This window comes from Cygnus atratus, chromosome 5 (assembly GCF_013377495.2).
Source record: "Cygnus atratus isolate AKBS03 ecotype Queensland, Australia chromosome 5, CAtr_DNAZoo_HiC_assembly, whole genome shotgun sequence".
NCBI lineage: Eukaryota > Metazoa > Chordata > Aves > Anseriformes > Anatidae > Cygnus > Cygnus atratus.
In genome coordinates, this window is record NC_066366.1 from 11,677,102 (window position 1) to 11,695,174 (window position 18,073).

Below are 18,073 nucleotides of genomic sequence, written 5' to 3' on the forward strand. Positions count from 1 at the left end.
TTCGGCCTCGCTTCCTGGCCTCTCTTTCTTGGCCTCACTTCCCGGCCCTCGTTTCTCGGCCTTCATTTCTCGGCCTCGCTTCCCAGCCTGACGCGGGTCTCCTCGGGGACGGGGCGAGGCTGGCAGCCCGCTCCCCCCGTCCGGGCCCCCCAATTAACGACAGATGTGATGATTTACGGGCACTGTGAGCCGGGGGAGGGCCGGGAGGGCCGTGCTGGAGGCCCTGAGGGAGGCTTGGAGGACCCCGCGGCCTCAACATGGCGCGGGCACCTCCTTCCCCCCCCCTCCCCCCTTCCCCAGTCTCTATGGTGCGCGGCTCTATGGTAGCGCCCCTCTGGCCCCTCCTCTCGGTGGTACCCGCCACGCGGCGCCGCGGCCGCACCCGGGGCGGTGGGCGTGGCCTGCGGGCGGGGTGGGCGTGGCCGAGCTCATGAATATGCAACGGTGGCGGCGGGTGAACGGGGGGCCCGGGGAGGGAGGGGGGGGAGGGTTGCTATGGCAACGGGGTGCCGGTCGGGGCGGGGGGGGGCGCGTTGCCATGGCGACGGGCCGAGGCCTGCCCGTCCACTCGAGCGGGAGCCGCGTTGCCATGGTGACGCGAGCAGGCCCCGGAGGATGGGGGAAGGGGGGGGGGGGCGCCCCTTGCCCTCCTCTTCCTCCCCTCCTCTTCCTCCCGTCCCCTCCTCCTCCCCCCCTCTCCCTTCCTCTCCTCCCTCCGGCCTCGTCACCGGGAGCTGGGCCCCGGCTGCGGCGTCCCGGGGCTGCCACGGGGTCGGGAACGGGCCGCGGGGGGGCGGTGGGGGGGAAGATGGCGGAGGGAGGGCTGGGGGGGGCCGGGGGGGGGGGGGGGGGGGAGATGTCTTCCAGATGTGGCCTCCTCAGCGCTGCTCGGCCCCGGCCAGCTGGGCCGGGGGGCGGCGAGCGGGGAGAGCTGGGGGGCAAAAGGGGTGGGGGGGACCCCAGGGTGTGTGTGTGGGGCAGGGAAGGGGGGAGCGAGGAGGAGGAGGAGGAGAGGGGGAGGCAGGGCAGGGCCGGGAGGAGCAGAGGAGGAGGCAGGGAGCGAGTTTTTCCTGTCCCCGCAGCGCAACGTGAGTCACGGGAGCCGCGGCGGCGACAGCGGCCCGAGCCCCAGGATTCCCCGCGTCCCCCGTCCCGGACATGAGGCCGCTGAGGGGAAGGTGAGGGGGGCACCCCCTGCCCCGGGGCACCCCCTGTCCTGGGGCACCCCCTGCCCTGCCTCCGTCCCAGCAGCGCCCGGCGGAGCCCGCGGCACGGGTTCGGGGGTGCTGGGGGTGTCGGTGCGGGCGTAGGGGGGCTGGCAGCAGGCCCGCGGTGTCGGGGAGGGGGCTGGGGGCTGGCACGCTGCCTCCGCGCTGCTGTTTTGGGGCTGGAACGGGCTGTTTTCGGTGTGACGTACCCCACGGGGCTTGGCCTGGTGCTGGGGGGCCGGTACTGCCTGCCCGAAGGATTTGGGGTCAGTGGGTGAAAAAGGGGGGCGGCATGAGCAGATGGGGCTGTTGTAGGGCGAGGGAGGGGTCCTGGGGGGAAACAGTGTTTATTTGGGGCCTGGGGAGAGGCTGATAGGGTGACGCGGGTGTGTTGGCACAGCACCCGGGGTAAAGGAGGTGTCGGCAGCGCATTTTGGGAAGCTCCCCGCGTGCAGGGACGGGGGCCACCCCGACACCGAGGCGGCCGGGGGGGCTGCCCCGGGGCGTGCAGGTATGGCAGCGTTGTTACGGCCCAGCCCGGGGCTGGCACGGTGTGCCAAGGGTGGTGCGGGCGGGCAGGGGCCGGGCAGCGCGATAGCGGCTTGGCACGCGGCGTGAGCGCTGCTGCAGGTGACCGGCGGGGCTGGCACGGTGCCGGGGGCTGGATCCCCGGAGATTTCAGGGGCCGCGGGCCTCCACCGGACATGTCGGGCACTTTCTTTCCCTGTAACGCTTCTCCCGTTTCCCTTCCCCCAGGGGCTGACTGCGCGCTGAGATCTGCTGAGCCCCAGCCATCGCCATGGCCTCCCAGCCCCAGCCCCTGCACCCCCCTTTGCCCTGCGCCTCGGGGGGGGCAGGACTGGCGGCCGGCAGCCCCGAGAAAGGTGAGAGCCCCTCGGACACCAGCCCGGCTCCTTACCCACACCTGCTCACGCGTGGGTTTTGCTGCCCTCAGCCTGGAGCAGGACTTCTCTCGGGGCCGTAGGGCTTCTTTTGGTGCTTTAGGGCTTCTCCCGGGGCTGTAGGGCTTCTCTGGGTCCTGCAGCACTCCTCCAACTCTCCGTCTCTCTCCACGTCTCCCTCCCGCAGGCACCGCTCGCCCCAAACCTCCCATCCGGCCCAAGCCCCGCGTGCTGCCCAAGCCGTCCGTGCCTGCCAAGCCTCACCCGCCGCCGGGGCCGCGGCACCCTCGCCCCGAGCTGCCCTCGGCCGAGAAGATGAACCGCCTGGCGGGGCCCCAGCCCTACGGCGGGGGCAGCTCCGGGGGGGGCCTCAGGCGCCCCTCCTTCACCGTCAAGTCTCCCGAGACCCCCAACGGGAAGGGGCTCCCGTCCCCGCCAGTCTCGGCCCCCGAAGACTCGGGGTCGAGCCCCGCCGGCGAGATGCCTGCAGCCCCCCCGACGCCTTCCCGCAAGGGCCCGGCTCCCTTTAAGGTGACCCCGGTGCCCGTGGCGACCAAGCCGGAGCGATTCCCAGGCACCACCGTGGAGGAGATCCTGGCCAAAATGGACAGCAAGGAGGGCCCGGGAAGCCCCGACCGGGCCCGCCTCTCTCCCTTCTGCCCCGATGCTGCCTCTCGCTTCGGCTCCAAGCCCTTCGCCGCCGTCTTCAGGAGGCGCCCCAGCGGGGAGGCGGATGGAGACCCCCCCGGTGAAGCCCACCAGCCCCCTCAGCACGCCGGGGGGGAGCCGGGGACGGGGGGTGACAGAAGTTCAGTGGCTGAAATGAGGTGAGGGGCGCGGGGCCGGTCCCTGGGGACGAGGGACCGTGGGGGGAAAAAGGGGGGGACGGTGCTGCGAGCGATGGGAATAACGGGGCTGGAAGGGAGCTGAGGTCTGGGCTCCGGCACAAGGCCGGTGTTCCTCCTAACCAACAGTGCCTTGAGCTGCCTTCGTGGGAAGGCTGGGTCACCCGCGACAGCCCCGGTGGTTTATTAAAACCGCAGGAACGGGCCGGCCCGGTTAAGGAACTGCCTCCCTGCTCGCAGCCCTCTGCCGGCTGGGAGACCTGCCAGCCCGCTCTCCCGCTGCCCGAGCGGGGAGTATCGGGGGCTCGCTGCCCCTGGGAAACGCTCCCTTTTTCCCACCCTCGCTGTTTGTTTTTGTTGTTTTGTTTTTTTTTTTTTTTCCTGCTGGTCCACGCCGGGGCAGAGGCACCGGATCTGCGGGACTCCTGGCTGCGGGACGGGCTGGTGGTGAGCCAGCCCTTGGCTGTGCTCCCGCAAGCTGGGCACCTCTGGGAGCGGGGCAGGGGCTATTTTAATCCAGAGTGTGAGAAACTCGCTCTCCAAAGGATGAAAAACTTCCCAGCGAGGGCTTTGTAGCCTATTCGCCTCCCTCCCCTCTGCAGTCAAAACCTCGACCGAACCTAGCAGGGAATTAAGGGTGGCTACAGCTCACCCCACCGCCACCGGCGAATGGTTTGGGGCGAGGAGGCCGTGTGGGCTGGTGGTGGGAGAGAAGAGCGGGGTGCCCGTGGCATTTACCCTCCTGCCTGTCTCTCTGCAGCAGCGGCTCCTCCCCAGCCGGCCTGAGCTGTGCCGGGGACCCCCGCAGACTCTGGAGGCCGCCGTCTCCCCCTGACGTGAGTTCTCGCCGCCCCCTCCTGTGCCGCGGCTGCTCCGCTCCTGGGCTCTCTCCTTTGGGGCTCTCCTGTCTCCTCCGGGGCTCCCTCTCTGCGGGGTGCGTGTCTCTCCTTCCTCCCTTCTGGTGCTGAGCGCCCTCCCTCCGGGGAACGCGGGTCCCCCCCGCCGTGCCCCCTGCTCCCCCGGCACGGGGTGCCCGGCTGCGGGGCCAGGCTCCTGGGACGGGCTCGGCAGGTGCCAGCCCCGGTACCAAGGTGGGGACGAGGAGCAGCCGTGAGTCACCAGCCAGGATTTTGGGTGGTGACGGGGACACCGAGCAGCGTGGCAGGGCTGGGGGGGGGGGGGGGGGGGGGGGGGGGGAATTAACCCCGACGGCCGCAGGCAGGGCTGGTCCCTCTGTGCCAGGGCGATGCTGGCATGTCCCGGGGGGGTGCCCGGCCCTGCAGCAGGGCGGATTGGGGCTGGGGGCGTTTCTGTTTCCTCTTGCTTCAGTTCTTCCTCTCCGTGTCTCTCTCTGCACGCCTCTGGCAGGGGGGTGGGTGCTGGCAGGGGCGCTGGGGCAGCGGAAGGGGCTCGGACGGGGGCTCCGGGCACTGCCTGGCCCTGCCCAGCAGGGCACGGAGCGGGGCCGGGGACCACTGGGAGCTGCCGAGGCTGAGTCACGCAGGAAGCGGCCCCGGTGCTGGCAGGAAGCGTGGGCGCCTCCTGCCCCGGGATTTCGAGGGGATGGGACCGCAGCCGCGCTGTCACCGCGCGTCGGCAGAGGGGGGCCGGGACGTGGGTGATGCCCGGGGGGTTCCTCCTGAGTGACTTGCCCCCCCCCCCCCGTGCCCCCCCCCCCGTTCTTCCCGCAGCTCTCCTCTCTCCAGCTGGGCACCCTCGGACCCCCTGGCTCCCCGAGATCCCCCGCCTGCCCAGCTCCAGCCCCGGGAGCTCCTTTCCAGCCCGCTGAGCCCTCCGCCTTGGCCCCCGGCTCTCCCGATGCCCCCCCAGAGCTGCTGGCCCCCGGCTCCCCCACCCTGGCCCCCGGCTCCCCCGACTCCCCCGCTCAGCCCCCGGCCCAGGAGCTCTCGGCTGCCTCCATCCAGGCTCCGGGCGCCCCGGCCGAAGCCCAGCTCGGTGCCTCCCGCTCCCCCGGCTCCCCGCACACTCCCAGCGAGGGGTCCCCCGCTTCCGCCAGCCCCCCAACACCAGGCACGCCCCAGCTGCCCCCCCGAGCCACCTACCCCCCCGGCTCCCCTGAGGCTGCCGCTGAGCCCCCAGCCCCCCCCAGCCCACCCCTCGAGCCCCCTGCCAGAGCTTCTCGTCCCCCGGGCTCCCCAGAGGGGCCCGATGACTCCCCTGCGTCCCCACAGTCCCCCGAGGGTCCCGATTTCAGCCTTCCTCCCCCCAGCAGGGACTCGGGGCTCCGACGCTCCTCAGAGGGGGTCCTGCAGCCCCCGCCCAGCGAAGGGCAGGGCATGGGGGAGCTGGGGGGCTCGCTGAGCGCCCTGCCCCAGCCCGGGGACCCGCCGTCGGAGCGCTCGCTGGGCAGCGAGTCCAGCTGGAGCCTTTCGCAGTCCTTCGAGTGGACGTTCCCCCCGCGGGGGGCGAGGGGGCTGCCGTCCCCCCCCAGCTCCCCCATCAGGGAGGCGGCCGACTCGGGGCTCTCTGAAGAGGACGAGTCAGATGGGGAGGCTGCGGGCTCCCGAGGGGACGGCGGGTCCCACAGGGCCGGCAGCTGGGCGGCGGAGGGGGCTCCGTGCCCAGGGGGGCCCGTAGCCAAGCTGGAGGCCGAGGGCTCGGCGGAGGAGGAAGAGGAGGAGGAGGAGGAAGAGGAGGCAGAGTGGAACAGCACCGTGCTCCACGTGACAGAGCCCGACCGGGACCCGGCTGAGCCCGAGCCCCCTGTCGAGGCCACCCCGCCGGATCCAGCCTCTCCGGAGGCCAAATCCTGCTGGGAGCCGGGGCCGGCGGGTGACTCTCCCGCCAGCCTGCAGGGCCCCGGCGGGCCAGGCCAGGAGGAGAGCTCCTCGAAGGCTCCCGACGCCCACCCCGACCCGGGCTGGCTGACCGAGCTGCTGGCGTCGCCCGGGGCTCGCGCAGCGGGACGCGGCTCACCGGAGGCCGACGGCTCGGAGGTGAGGACTCGCGGGGAGCCGCGGGGAGGCGAGGCAGCAAGGGTTAACGCCCGGCTGCGCGTGTCTCGGTGCGGCCGGGCTCATTTTTCTGCGGCAGAGCCGTCCAACGGGTTGGGTGGAGGCTGAGCGCCGAGCGGGAGCAGCGCAGCGCCCGCGGGGAGAGCCGGGGTGGGGCTGGGCGGCGGGAGCCCCGCCGCGTGCGCGCGCGCCGGGAGAGCCATGGCTGGCGAGTCGGGGACCACGGCCGTCCTGCGGAGGCTGCTGGCCAACCTGGAGCTGCGGGACGAGCTGGGGAGGGCTCGGCGCACGCAGGGCTCGGAAGGGCCCTGGGCAGGCGCGGCGGCTGTGGGTACCGGCAGCTCCCGGCCCGGGGCTTGCTGGGGTCGGGGGAGGCGGGCGGCGGGGTCTGAGCTCGCTTCGGGAAGGGGTCCTGCTTCGTGTAATGGTCCTGAGGGGGGCCCCTCACCCTCTGCGGTGTCGCTTTCTGCTGCGTGAGTAGGGGTTGCAGGAATCTCTAACGCTGTCTCTGCTGTTCTGACCCCCTTCCCCCAGGACCTGCTCGGCTGGTCGCGGAAGGACCTGTGCAGCGAATTCGGCATCGGGAGGTCCCAGCAGGCCGCTGCTTTTGACTGGAGCCGCGAGGCTGTAGCCAGAGACAGAGACTGGCCCGGCGAGGTGGGACAGGACCAGGAATTCAGGACCAAATCAAGCTGGGACACCAGCCACAGCGTGGGTGATGTGGAGCAGCAGGACAGGGCCTTTGGTGCCGCCGAGAGGGACTGGAGCAGCAGTTACAAAGGGACAGAGCTGATGGGGGACACGGGGCTGGACTGTGGCACCTGGCCCAAATCCCACGGCCTGGGGGAAAGCTGCCTGCAGGATCAAGACTTTGGCAAAGCCAGCTGGGGCGCTGGCTACGGCTTAGACAGCGCGGGCGGCAGAGAGGAGGTGAGCTCCGGGAAGACTGAATGGAGCAGGACCTACGGCGTGGGACACGGGCAGCAGGAGAACAAAGAGCTGAGCTCCAGGCAGCCCAGCTGGGCTGGCAGGTACGGCTCTGGGGACCTGGAGACCCAGGACGGGGAGCTCGCACCCGTGTGGGCCGGTGAGTACGGCACCGGTGACGCTGAGATCAAGGACAGGGAGATGGGCGCAGACTGGGCCAGCAAATACAGCAGCAGGGATGCTGAGAGCAAGGACGAGGACTTGACGCTGGGCTGGGCTGGCAGATCCAGCACTGGGGACACCGGCACCCTGGACAAGGAGTTTTGCCCCAGCAGGTCGGCCTGGGATAGCAAGTACAGCAGCAGGGACATGGAGAGCCAGGACAGGGAGTTCAGCCCCAGCAGGCCAGCCTGGTCTGGCGAATACAGCACCCAGGACATGGAGAGCCAGGACAGGGAGTTCAGCCCCAGCAGACCGGCCGAGGCCAGTGACTACACCACGAGGGACATGGAGAGCCAGGACAGGGAGTTCAGCCCCAGCAGGCCCGCCTGGGACAGCGAGTACAGCACCAGGGCCATGGAGAGCCAGGACAGGGAGTTCAGCCCCAGCAGGCCGGCTGAAGGCAGCGGGTACGGTGCCGGAGAGGAAGAGACCCAGGACAGGGAGTTCAAACCCAGCAGGCCGGCCTGGGATGATGAGTACAGCACCAGGGACATGGAGAGCCGGGACAGGGAGTTCGGCCCTGGCAGGCCAGTCTGGGCCAGCGAGTACGGCTCCGTGGCCACCAGAAAGGAAGATTTCAGTCCTGGCCGGCTGAGCTGGGCTGGCGAACGCGGCATAGCGCAGACGGAAGCGGGCAGTGCTTTCGGTGTCAGAACAGAAGACTTGCCTGGCTCCTCTGCCCCCCGTCACCCGTCCCCGGAGTCGGGCTGGGGCAGCAGCGACCAGCAGGAGAGCGGTGCCATCGGCCCCGGGGGCTGGATTGAAGAGCTGCGCCTCGGGGGAGCTGAGCACCACAACCAGTTCGGCGTCATTGGGATGGACCAGGTGCCCGACCCCTCCGGCACCGCAGCGCCAGCGGGAGGCCCCATGTCCTGGAGCGGTGAAATGAGCTCTGCGGACCTGCAGGAGCCCGGGGAGCCCCCGGGAGGCTGGCACGGCGATCTCCCCGTCAGCCCCTCGGCTCCTACCACTAGTACCAGCGAGGGTGGACCGGGTCAGATGGCCTGGGACGAGGACGGGGCAGCCCCGGGCAGCGCTGCCCGGCCCCGGGAGGACGAGGAGGAGGAAGCAGGCTGGAGGCAGCACCAGGAGGCAGGTGGCTGGAGTACGGAGCTGCGCGAGGCTGAGGCCAGGCGCCAGGAGTGGGCCAGTGCCTTCGACGCCCGCTGTGCGGCCCGCAGCCGGGATTTCAGTGCCGGGGAGCCGAGCCCAGGAGACCGCGGTGCTTCGGCAGATGGGTAAGGATGGTGCTGGCGGTGGGGGCTGTGGCCCCAGGGATGGATCCTCCAGGGCTCTGGAGGATCTGGCAGAGTTAGCTCCATGCCCTTGTTTTGCCAAGGTGAGGGAACCTCACAGCCTCATCTCAGCCAGGCTGAAGTAGCTGGGTATTTCCAAGATGATAAATTCCCACAAGCTGCCTAACCGTAAGGATGCTGGGAGGAGGGAGGCAAAATCCCCTCTGGGCTGGGGAGAAGTGGGGAGCCCCCAGCTGCAGGGGGAGCCCTGCAGTTTGCTGCTGCCGTCTCCTTCCTGGCCCAGGAGGACTTAGAGCTCCTCTGGGGATCACTGTTCCCTGCCCCTCTCCGCCACATCCCTGGGGCTGTGTTTTGCCAGGCAGGAGGGCAGTGAGCAGCCCCGATCCTCCTCCTCATGCCCCTTGGTCACCTCCCACCTTTGCCTGAGACTGTGAGAGCACTGGGGGGGTCTGACCCCTTTCTCTGCACCCCTGCCCCCTATAAAACCTGGTGGGGAGAGGTGACCTGAGTCCCCTGTGCGTCGGGGACCCTCCTTGCCTTCCTCAGCCCCCAGACTCCCCGCTAGCCTTGGGAGGGCTTTCCCTTAGCTGCAGCTGGGGGAACTGTGGGCTCTCCTCTCGTCTCCCACAGCAGGACCCCCATGGACGTCCGCCTCTCGGACCCCAGCCCACCCTTGGGTGCTGATGCTCTGGCTGAGTGCACCGACGTGGGGCCGAGCCCCCAGCTGGAGCCCCTAGCCTCAGAGGCCCCCCGGGACGAGGACGAGCCCAGCCCCGCAGAGGACGGGGACCTGGCTGCTGCCCCCCTGCTGCCGGAGGCTGGTGGCGGGACCCCGCCAGAAGCAGAGAGCCAGGAGGAGGCCCCCTGGGACCACCCGGATGGGAAGAGACCGCAGAGCTGCGAGGAAAAACCCTCTCAGCCCGAGGGACCCGCAGAGCTCTCTGGGCAGGAATTCACCTTTCTGGAGGTGAGCGGGCAGGGGGAAGCCACTGCCTCCCCCTCGTTGCAGCCCCGATCCAGACGGGCTGCGGGCACGAGGCCGCCCTGTGCTGTAGGGCCACCGCTGCTGTGGGTGTCCATAAAGCCCGGTGGGATGGGTGGGTGGGCCGGGGGGTGGCTGGGACTTCCCTGTGCTGGGCGCTGACCTTCCCCCCGTGGGTTTCGCAGGACACGGAGGTCCTGGACAGCACCGTGTACCGGAGCAAAGCCAACCTGGGCCGCAAGCGGAGGCACCGGGCGCCCGCTCTCCGCCCCGGGGCCACCTCCGAAGGGGACAGCTGGATCTTCCAGGACTCCACAGGTGAGATCCCTCGGGGTGGCGACAGCAGGACAGGGACACAGGGGCAGCGTGGCCTTGGCAGAGGTGTCTCACGGTGATGCTGTCCCCGCAGAGCCCCGTCCAGCCCGCGCAGCGGTGTCCTCCGACGAGGAGGCAGCAGAAGAGCCCAAGAGCCGGCGGGTGCGAGCGTCCCCGTCGGGCAAGGGCGTCAAGGTGCCGCTCTTCCCCGGCCTCAACACCTCCGCCCTCAAGGTAAGGGCCCAGCAGGACCCCAAGGACGTGTCCCAGCCAGGGGTAGGGGACACGATTCCTCAGCTGAGGCAGGTTGTGGGCACGGGGGTGGCCGAGGGCAGGCAGCGTGGGGAGGGAAAAGGGTGCGACGGGAGGGCTTGGGGGCGGCGGGGAGCGCCCCCCTGACTTCACCTCTCACACCCAGGCCAAGCTGAGGGGCCGAAACCGCTCTGCCGAGGAGGGGGCGCTGCCAGCAGACAGCAAGGCAGCCCCCCCAAAGGACCCCCACGTGCAGCGCTCCAAGTCCTGCAAGATCCCCGGCCTGGGTGGGAAGCCCCTCACGCTGCCCCCCAAGCCGGACAAGTCCTCAGGGTGAGTGCTGGGGGCTGCGGGGCGGTCCTGGTGGGGAGAGGGGTGTGAAATCCCCCTGTGGGCGTGATGGGGACCTGTGGGGCGCGGGGTGGATGTGCCAAGGTGTCTGTGGGGCTGTGTTGGAGTTCCACGGCCGCGAGGAACCCAGTGCCCCGGGCTCGTGTTTCTGGTGCTGGCAGCTGGCCTGGGGGCTGGAGCGGGGAGCGGGGAGGAGGCTTGCTGGGACCGGCATTGCCAAGGTCCCGTTGCCTGGGAGAGTTGAGCTGCTCCACCCTAAACAGTGCTTGGGACGAAGCCCTTAAAGCCACAGCTTGAAGGCTGCCTCCGCAGCCAGCCGCAGCCCGGCTCCCTTCCCGCCCGACCCCTCTGGGGAGTGGGAACAATCCGGGGGTCCTGTTGGCCGGGTCCCCCCAGGGCTTTGGGAGAAGCCCCCAGGGCTCTGGGTGTGTTTCGGGGGGATTTGCAATGATGCAGCTCCATCCTCCCAGGTCAGACGGCTCCCCGCCCCACTGGCTGCAAGCGCTGAAGCTGAAAAAGAAGAAATCATGAGCTGATCTGGCGGGGTGAGTACCGGCACGGGGGTGACACCGTGGGGACGGCTGGGACAAGAGCCAGAGGGGACGTCCCTCCAGCTCCGGGTCACCCCAGGGGCTGGGGCTCCCTGCCTGGCTCCTGACCGTGTCTCCCCCCTCCCCGTGTCTCTTGCAGGCTCGCTCTCCTGCCAGCGTGGCCCCGGGAGGCTTACGGCCAGCTCCCCCAGGACCAGGTCGCCCCCTCCCCGTGGCAGGACACACACACACACATCTATGCACTTTGTATGATGCTCGCAGGGTCCCCTCCCCAGTCACTTCCCGCCCCCCTCCGAGGCCCGAGGGACTCCCCCAGGGTCTCTCTTCCTCTGCCCACCCCCTCAGCCCCCACGTTTCCTGGGGGCTGGGGGTGGTGGTGGAAATCCACAAGCCCCCCTCCCTCCCCCTCCCCCTCCTATCACCCTCCAGACCAAGAGCAGCAGGTCATTATTTTGGTGCCACTTTTCAGGACAATAAAACTTTGTTGGTTGGTTCGGGGGGGTCCTTCGTTCTTCTGTAAGCTCCCTGGGCCTCAGGGCTGTGCCCCAGAAGGGGGGGTCCCTGTCCCCATGGGGCGGGGGGGACCCTGGTGCGGGGACAGCCACCAGGAGGAGCTCTCTGCCCTCGCATGCCTGCAGCCGGGATGGGGAGCTCACCGCTGTGCGGGGCGGGGGGGGTGCCCGGGGACACCCCTGCACGTCCCTGCAGCCTGCCTGGAGGTCAGAAAGGTGCCAGGAGGCAGAAATGTGGCTTCCTGCGCTCACCCTCCGTCCAGATTGTGCCCCCGCTCCCTCCTGCTTCCTCTCTGTCTGTCTCCTCCGTCCCTGGCGTGGCAGCAGGGCTGGTGCTGGTGATAGGGTCACCCTGGGGGAGTGGGGACGGGTCCTGGCCCTAAACCTTCCTGAGAAACTGAGCAACCAAGCCTCCACCCGTGACTCCAGCCATAACCCAAGCTGAACTGCCCGTGCCTGTGTTCCGGCTGGGATTTCTTTCCTTTCTGTCCTGTGCAATCCCGGGGAAGACTGGGGGAGCTTGTGAGTCTCCCCAGGCAGCTTCGCCTGCAAAATGCAATCCCTGGGCCCCCTCCGAGAGCTGGCTGTGCCCCGGGCCCTGTCCCCTCCCCACGATGAGGAACCCCAAGCTGTTTTTTCCCAGCACAGCCTAGCGGAAAGAGGGAGAGACAGATGGAGAGATGGAGCCAAGGAGTTGTTGCTTCCCTGGTAGGATATGAGTAACTCCAAGCGACTTCAGAGGAAGTCACCAAATCCCATGCCGAGGTAAAATCCAGCTCTGCTCTTCCTGGCACGCAGAGTTTGGGTACGTGGGGAGCTCAGCCCCATGGCACTGCTGAGTGCCCCGCTTCCGCCGGGCTGTGAGCGTCCCCACCAGCCCCCGGGGAGCTGCACAGGATACTGCCAGCCCTGGCTCCGGGGCCCTCTGCCACACATGTGAGAGGTTTTTGTGCAGGCTGGGACAAACATCGCATGGCGACAGCACCCCGGTCCGAGCCAGAGGGAGGATTTTTGGGTACAGGATGGATATTAATGAGCTCTACTGCACCCTGGGTACCCTGACCCACAGCATGCCTTGGGAAAGTTTTCAGCCATTAGCTGAGCTGAGGTCTCCTCGCCCCTGGTGCCGCTGAGCCCTCGGCTTTATCAGGGGCTTGGGGCCGGCAGATGCTTCGGCTCCTGCTGAAGCTGCAGAGGAATCTCGGCTGCTTATCTCTGATTGCATCCAGTTGTCGCTGCCCCCTCCGAGCCTCCCCGTGCTGCTGCAGGGACGTGGGATTTGCTCCAGCACTTCAGCTCTGGCTACTGAGCCTCGTGAATTATTGCCTGGGGACTAAGAGTGAGGTTACCTGCAGCTGCTGATGGGGTCGGAGGTGGGGCTGCAGGCGTCTGAGCCCAGTCCAGCACCCAGCAGGAGAAAACGTGCTGTGCAAGGAGCACTCTCTGCTGGGCTCAGCTCCTCCTGCTTCCCCTTCCCCCCGGGGCCCCCTCTCCACATTCCTTCTGTCCCCTGGTGGGACGTAGCAGCGGGGGCACTGCTCAGCCCCCTCCCCATCCGCTGCTTTTTGGCCAGGCATTGCCTTCGCCAGGCTGCAAAGGGTTACCTGTTCTCCTGTGCTACCCACAGAAGACAAAAATAGTGGGGATTGTTATTAATAGTGATCTTCATTACCCGGGCTGGAACATCTCCCTTTGTAGCAGTTTCTGGCAATACCAAGGGTCTAATTAGCATTTTTTTTATTTCCCTGTTTTATTCAATTCATTAGCTGTCTTAAGTAACGGCTTCATCAGTCTTTGGGTTTTGTGTGGTTCTGTCTCCTTTTTTTCTTTAAAAAAAAACAACTTAAAATATGAAGTTAGCAGCCCTCATATCTAGGCATTGAATTTTAACAGCCTTTTCTCTAATTCTTCCACGAAATGCCGACCTTTGCAGCTCCCCCTTAGCAGCTCCTTACAGGGTTAACGTTTGGCTTCCAAAGTTGACTCTGTCCCAGCTAATCAGAATATTTTATTATTCATTGCCCCCCTTTCAAGCCTGATTAAGCCCCCCATTTGTTCTCACGGGGCTGAGAGCTGGTTCAGATTTGGTGCTTCTCCTCCCACAGCCTTATTTTGGAGACCCCTTAGGGCTGCCCTGTATTTCAGCAACCAAATTACCTTGCCACCCCCTCTTTTTTTTTTTTTTGGTTTTAACACTGGTTTGAGGGCCCAGCCGTGCTGGCGGGGGGGTGGTGGTGTCACTTCTGTGCCTGGCTCAGTGTTCACGCTGCTGCTGTCCCCAGCGTGCCTTCGCTTCACTCTGAATCTCGCCAACTGGTAATTTATCGATTTTTAATGGCGAAAGGCACCTCTCGTCTCCGTGCTGTGAGCAGCCGAGCCCCGTGCTTGTCTCAGCCTCTGCAGAGGCTCGCAGCTTATTGGGCTGCGTTTTGCAAACACTTGGCTTGTCAAAGGCTCTGCCCAAAGCTGCAGCTGCGAGAGCTGAGCCTCGGTGGAACAGCGTCCTGCACCTCAGTCCTGCTTCCTCCAGCGTTTCTTGGTTTGGAGGTGATTTTTCATCTCTGGCTGATCTACAGGCATTGCTGCTTTCTGCTCCACCTTACAAAAAAGTCAGCACAGGATCACCACACGGTGAGGTCCCTGGGGGCTCTGCATTACACCGTGCTGGTGCAGAAGATGCCTCAAAATGTTCCTTCACTAACACAAGTGGCCAATTCCCCCCTCCAGATTTTGGGTAAATGGCTCCCACAGTGCTCAAAAGAGGGCCCTGGCAGTTTGGGACCCCTCTGCGCCACAGCTTTGCGAAAGGCAAAAGCTCAGATGCAAAATGTAGGATCCCAAGTGCCAAACGCCCGCTGTGAGGTCCCAAATGCAAAGCCCCAAGTGCAAAGCCCCAGCTGCAAAATGCCGAAATCCCGGGTGCGACGCCCCAACTGCCGAAGGCCACCTCTGAAATGTGAAATCCAATTCCCACGTCCCTGGGGGGTGGCAGAGCGGTGCCTGGCTGTGCCCCCCTGCTGCCCCCCAGGAGCTGCTTCACTGTGTCCTAGCACCCAGCCTGGGCGCTGGGGTGGCCGCGAGTCCCTGCAGCGGGGGGCAGCGGGGTTATCGCCCGGGCTGACGCTTTGACACTTGGGTGAGAGCCTGGTAAGACCCCTAGGAGGGAGCCAGGGCAGCCAGATGGGAGGTGTGTGTGTGTGGGGGGGGAGCTGTGAAATTTCCCACGGGGGTTCCCCATCCTGTCCCATCCCACAGAGGAGGAGGAGGAGGGCGGAGGGCGGGTAGGAAGGGGAGGTAACGCGGTGGGATTCGTCAGGCCGGGCTCAGAGGGCCGGAGGAGGTCGGTGCTGAGCCCAGGGCGCCGGGGATGAGCTGAGCTGAGCTGAGCCCAGTGGCCGGCGGCATGGAGGAGGTGGCAGACAGCTATGCCTACGGGGACAACGAGACGGAGTGCGAGTACGAGGAGTGGGGCCCCTCGCTGGCCCTGCTGCCCACCATCTACCTGCTGGTCTTCCTGCTGGGCACGGCGGGCAACGGGCTGGTCCTTTGGACCATCTTCAAGGGTGGCCGCGAGCGGCGGCGCTCCGCCGACACCTTCATCGCCAACCTGGCTGCCGCCGACCTCACCTTCGTGGCCACCCTGCCGCTGTGGGCCGCCTACGCCTGGCTGGGCTACCACTGGCCCTTCGGCACGGCCGCCTGCAAGGTGAGCAGCTACCTGGTCTTTGTCAACATGTACGCCAGCGTCTTCTGCCTGACGGGGCTGAGCTTTGACCGCTACCTCGCCATCGTGCGGCCCCTGGCCACGGCGAAACTGCGCTCGCGGGTGAGCGGGCTGGTGGCCACGGTGGCCCTGTGGGTGCTGGCAGCCCTGCTGGCCCTGCCGGCCCTGGTGCTGCGGCGGGCGGCCGCGCTGGGGGGGGACGCCAAGGTGACCTGCTATATGGACTACGGGGGCCTGGCCTCGCCGGGCACCGAGGGCGCCTGGGAGGTGGGGCTGGGGCTGTCCTCCACCGCCCTGGGCTTCGTGGCCCCCTTCGCTGTCATGCTGACCTGCTACTTCTTCATCGCCCGCACCGTGGCCAGCCACTTCCGTCGGGAGCGGGCCGAGGGGCCCCGCAAGCGCAAGCGCCTGCTGACCATCATCGCCGTGCTGGTGGCCGCTTTCGGGGGCTGCTGGCTTCCCTTCCACCTGGTGAAGACCCTCTACGTCCTGATGGACCTGGAGGTGCTGCCCTGGTCCTGCGGCCTCCACGCCTTCCTCAACAACCTCCACCCCTACTGCACCGGCATCGCCTACATCAACAGCTGCCTCAACCCCTTCCTCTATGCCTTCTTCGACCCTCGCTTCCGACGGGCCTGTGCCGCCCTCCTCTGCTGCCGCCCCCCCAGCCCCGGGGCCGAGCGCTCGGGCAGCTTCTCCTCGGGGCACAGCCACCCCCCCGGGGGCAAGGGGGGGCCGCCTGGGGGGGGCAAGCTGGACCCCGCCACCCAGGAGACGCTCTTCCGTGCCTGAGCCCCCCCGCTCCAACCCCAGCACCCCCCCTGAGCTGGTCTCCTCGGGGAGCGGCCCCTGCGTTTTTTTTTGGGGACCCCCCCTCCTCTTTTCTCAGTGCCCCAGAGCCTGGCTTGCTTTGGGGAGCCCCTTCCCTGCTTGTGGGATATGTTTGTGGGGGGGGGGACTGAGGCACGGGCTGGTGGGTGGGTTCGGGCAGGGGCACCGGCTGTGAGATTTGTGACAAATAAATGAATTTTGGTTACGAAAAAAAGGAGCAGAGTATACGATTCCCTCTGGGGTGATGGAGAGGGTGGTAGTGGGGGACTGCATGGGTTGGGGGGGGGTTGTGTTGCTGTGTGTGTGCGTGCATGTGCACACTGGGTGGGTTCTGTGCCCCCCATGTGCCCCCTCCCATGCCCCCCACATTCCTGAGTGCACGCCGTGTGTCTCCACACACTTTGGGAAATGCAAAAATTTCCACCCCTAAGCGCTGCTTTGCCGCATCGCAGCGTGGCGAGACCCAAGTGAACATCCCTCCCCCCCCCCCAAAAAAAATCCTCCAGTGCACAGGGTGGGAGCTCAGCCCGCCCCAGTGGGAGGCTCTGATTGCATCAGGCAGCTGTCCCGTTCTCCCAAATCCCCGTTTGAGGTTTTTATCTTCCTTATCTGAGGCCAGATAGACCCTGAGTGGTTCTCCCCTGGGGCTGCGAATGCCATCGAGCAGCCGGGGGCCACTGCCTGCACCCCAGGCCAGCACCAACAGCACCCCCATGGCATGGGCAAGGGGCCAGTTTGGGTCTGGACGGTGTTTTGGGGACCCCATCCCCTTCCCCATCCTCCCGTGGCGCCAGCAGGACAATGGCCTGCGATAGCCAGGGATTTTGATGACCCACCAAAACGCTCTTCTCCCGTTTCCATCTCCAGCCCCAGCCGCTTCCTGAGGCTTCGCTCTAAATAAATCTTCCCCCTATTTGCTATTTACATCCTTCATTTACTCGCGATTAACTATCCTGTCTCCTTGGCCTTTGTTCCCACTTGGAAAGGATGCGGGATCATTACTTGGTTCCTCGCGGAGCTTCCCGTTGTTTCACGGAGGGGAGGAGGGCTGGGTCAACCTTCCCGCCTGCCCTGTCCTTGTTTTGGGATCCAGCTGAGCCATGCTCATCACCCCTCAGGGACGGCCCTTTGTCTCGATGCAGTAAATAGGGGAGGTGGCTGGGGGAGCCTTGGTTTGGATAAAAGCAAAGGGGGTGCAGCCACGGAGGTGAGCCTACTGGGGCTCTTTGCACCCTGGCTGGGGCTTTTTTGGGGTTTCCCCATGGTTTCTGGCTTGGGCTAAGAGCCAGGGGGGTTGGGGTGCTGGAAATGCTGCATCTGAGACCACGGCCCAAAGGGAAATTTGGGGTGTTTACAGTCAAGGTGCCCTGTTGGAAAACGCAAGGTAAAGAGATCCTGGCTCCTGCTTATCCATCCACCCGTCCACCCTTCCTTCTCCTCACCCCCCTCTCTATCCTCCCAGCTACCAACCCTAAATAAACTGGCCCTGAAGGGGGGCAGAGGGAGCCCCATTTTGTTTTTTTAGTAGCCCAGGCATGGGCAGCTTCCTCCCAGGCGCGGCGGCCAGGCGCGGAAATAGACACGGGGCGCCTTGCCAGCGGCGACGGGAGCTGCGGACTTTCTATCCGGCTGTTGGAGATTTCCCTTTTCCCTCGGAGGAGGGAAATGCTGGGCCGAGGAGTCTCTGGGGGGAAATGCAGGGACACTTCAGAAAAACAAGGCCGGAGAGGGGGGGAAGGGGCAGCGGGTCCGGACCAACGGTCGGAAGGAGATAAGGAAGGTGTTGCCTTCCTGCGGCAGCGCGGGGGGAAAGGCGGCTGCGGAAAGATGAGGAGGGAAGATAGAGGGGATGGAGGGGGGTGGGGAGCCCTGCCAAATCCCTGCCACGGCCGGGAGCATCCTCGGGAAAAAAATGGGCACGCTGAGGAGCTGGGGGTGAATTTGGGTGCGCTGGGCGCCTTGAGAAGCAATGCTGTGCCTTGCTGTGGGGGTCTGGCTGGCCGCAGGGCTCCAGCGTGAAGTGGATGGCCCCGGTGGGGACATGGGCACAGTGGGGATGTGGCACTGGAACAAGGTCAGTCTGCACAGGGAGATAGGTGCGATGGAGAAGCCAACACAGATAGGGACAGGAGACCCAGGAGCCTCCCAGCCCAGGACGGGAGGCTCAGCTCCAGCTCCCAGCTCCCAGCTCCCAGCTCCCAGCTCCCAGCTCCCAGCTCC

General features: G+C 66.7%; 2 protein-coding genes across 3 annotated transcripts; both read left to right on the forward strand.

The window, feature by feature from the left end:
* The first annotated feature begins 1,086 nt into the window (after positions 1-1,086).
* TNKS1BP1 (tankyrase 1 binding protein 1) lies at positions 1,087-11,280 on the forward strand. 2 transcript variants are annotated; one of them, XM_035550146.2, is made up of 12 exons: positions 1,087-1,178; positions 1,965-2,092; positions 2,298-2,937; positions 3,716-3,791; positions 4,647-5,912; positions 6,465-8,317; positions 8,966-9,302; positions 9,503-9,635; positions 9,727-9,866; positions 10,051-10,217; positions 10,706-10,780; positions 10,926-11,280. In XM_035550146.2, the coding sequence occupies exons 2-11, from the start codon at positions 2,008-2,010 to the stop codon at positions 10,764-10,766; spliced, it is 4,758 nt and encodes a 1,585-aa protein (XP_035406039.1). In that variant the 5' UTR covers positions 1,087-1,178; positions 1,965-2,007; the 3' UTR covers positions 10,767-10,780; positions 10,926-11,280. The 2 variants fall into 2 exon arrangements, with proteins under 2 accessions (XP_035406039.1, XP_050566718.1); XM_050710761.1 differs by having other exon boundaries at positions 8,969-9,302; positions 10,926-11,279.
* A 3,351-nt stretch (positions 11,281-14,631) lies between these two features.
* Positions 14,632-16,054, forward strand: APLNR (apelin receptor). The gene has a single exon (XM_035550355.1). The coding sequence runs from the start codon at positions 14,702-14,704 to the stop codon at positions 15,812-15,814; it is 1,113 nt and encodes a 370-aa protein (XP_035406248.1). The 5' UTR covers positions 14,632-14,701; the 3' UTR covers positions 15,815-16,054.
* The last annotated feature ends 2,019 nt before the right edge of the window (positions 16,055-18,073 follow it).

Bases quoted from the DNA above. Each gene is read 5' to 3' on its own strand.
- TNKS1BP1 (XM_035550146.2), top strand. From the start codon at position 2,008: ATGGCCTCCCAGCCCCAGCCCCTGCACCCCCCTTTGCCCTGCGCCTCG. The intron at 5,913-6,464 runs GTGAGGACTCGC...CCCTTCCCCCAG, and splicing joins CGGAGGCCGACGGCTCGGAG to GACCTGCTCGGCTGGTCGCG. The intron at 9,867-10,050 runs GTAAGGGCCCAG...TCTCACACCCAG, and splicing joins TCAACACCTCCGCCCTCAAG to GCCAAGCTGAGGGGCCGAAA.
- APLNR (XM_035550355.1), top strand. From the start codon at position 14,702: ATGGAGGAGGTGGCAGACAGCTATGCCTACGGGGACAACGAGACGGAG.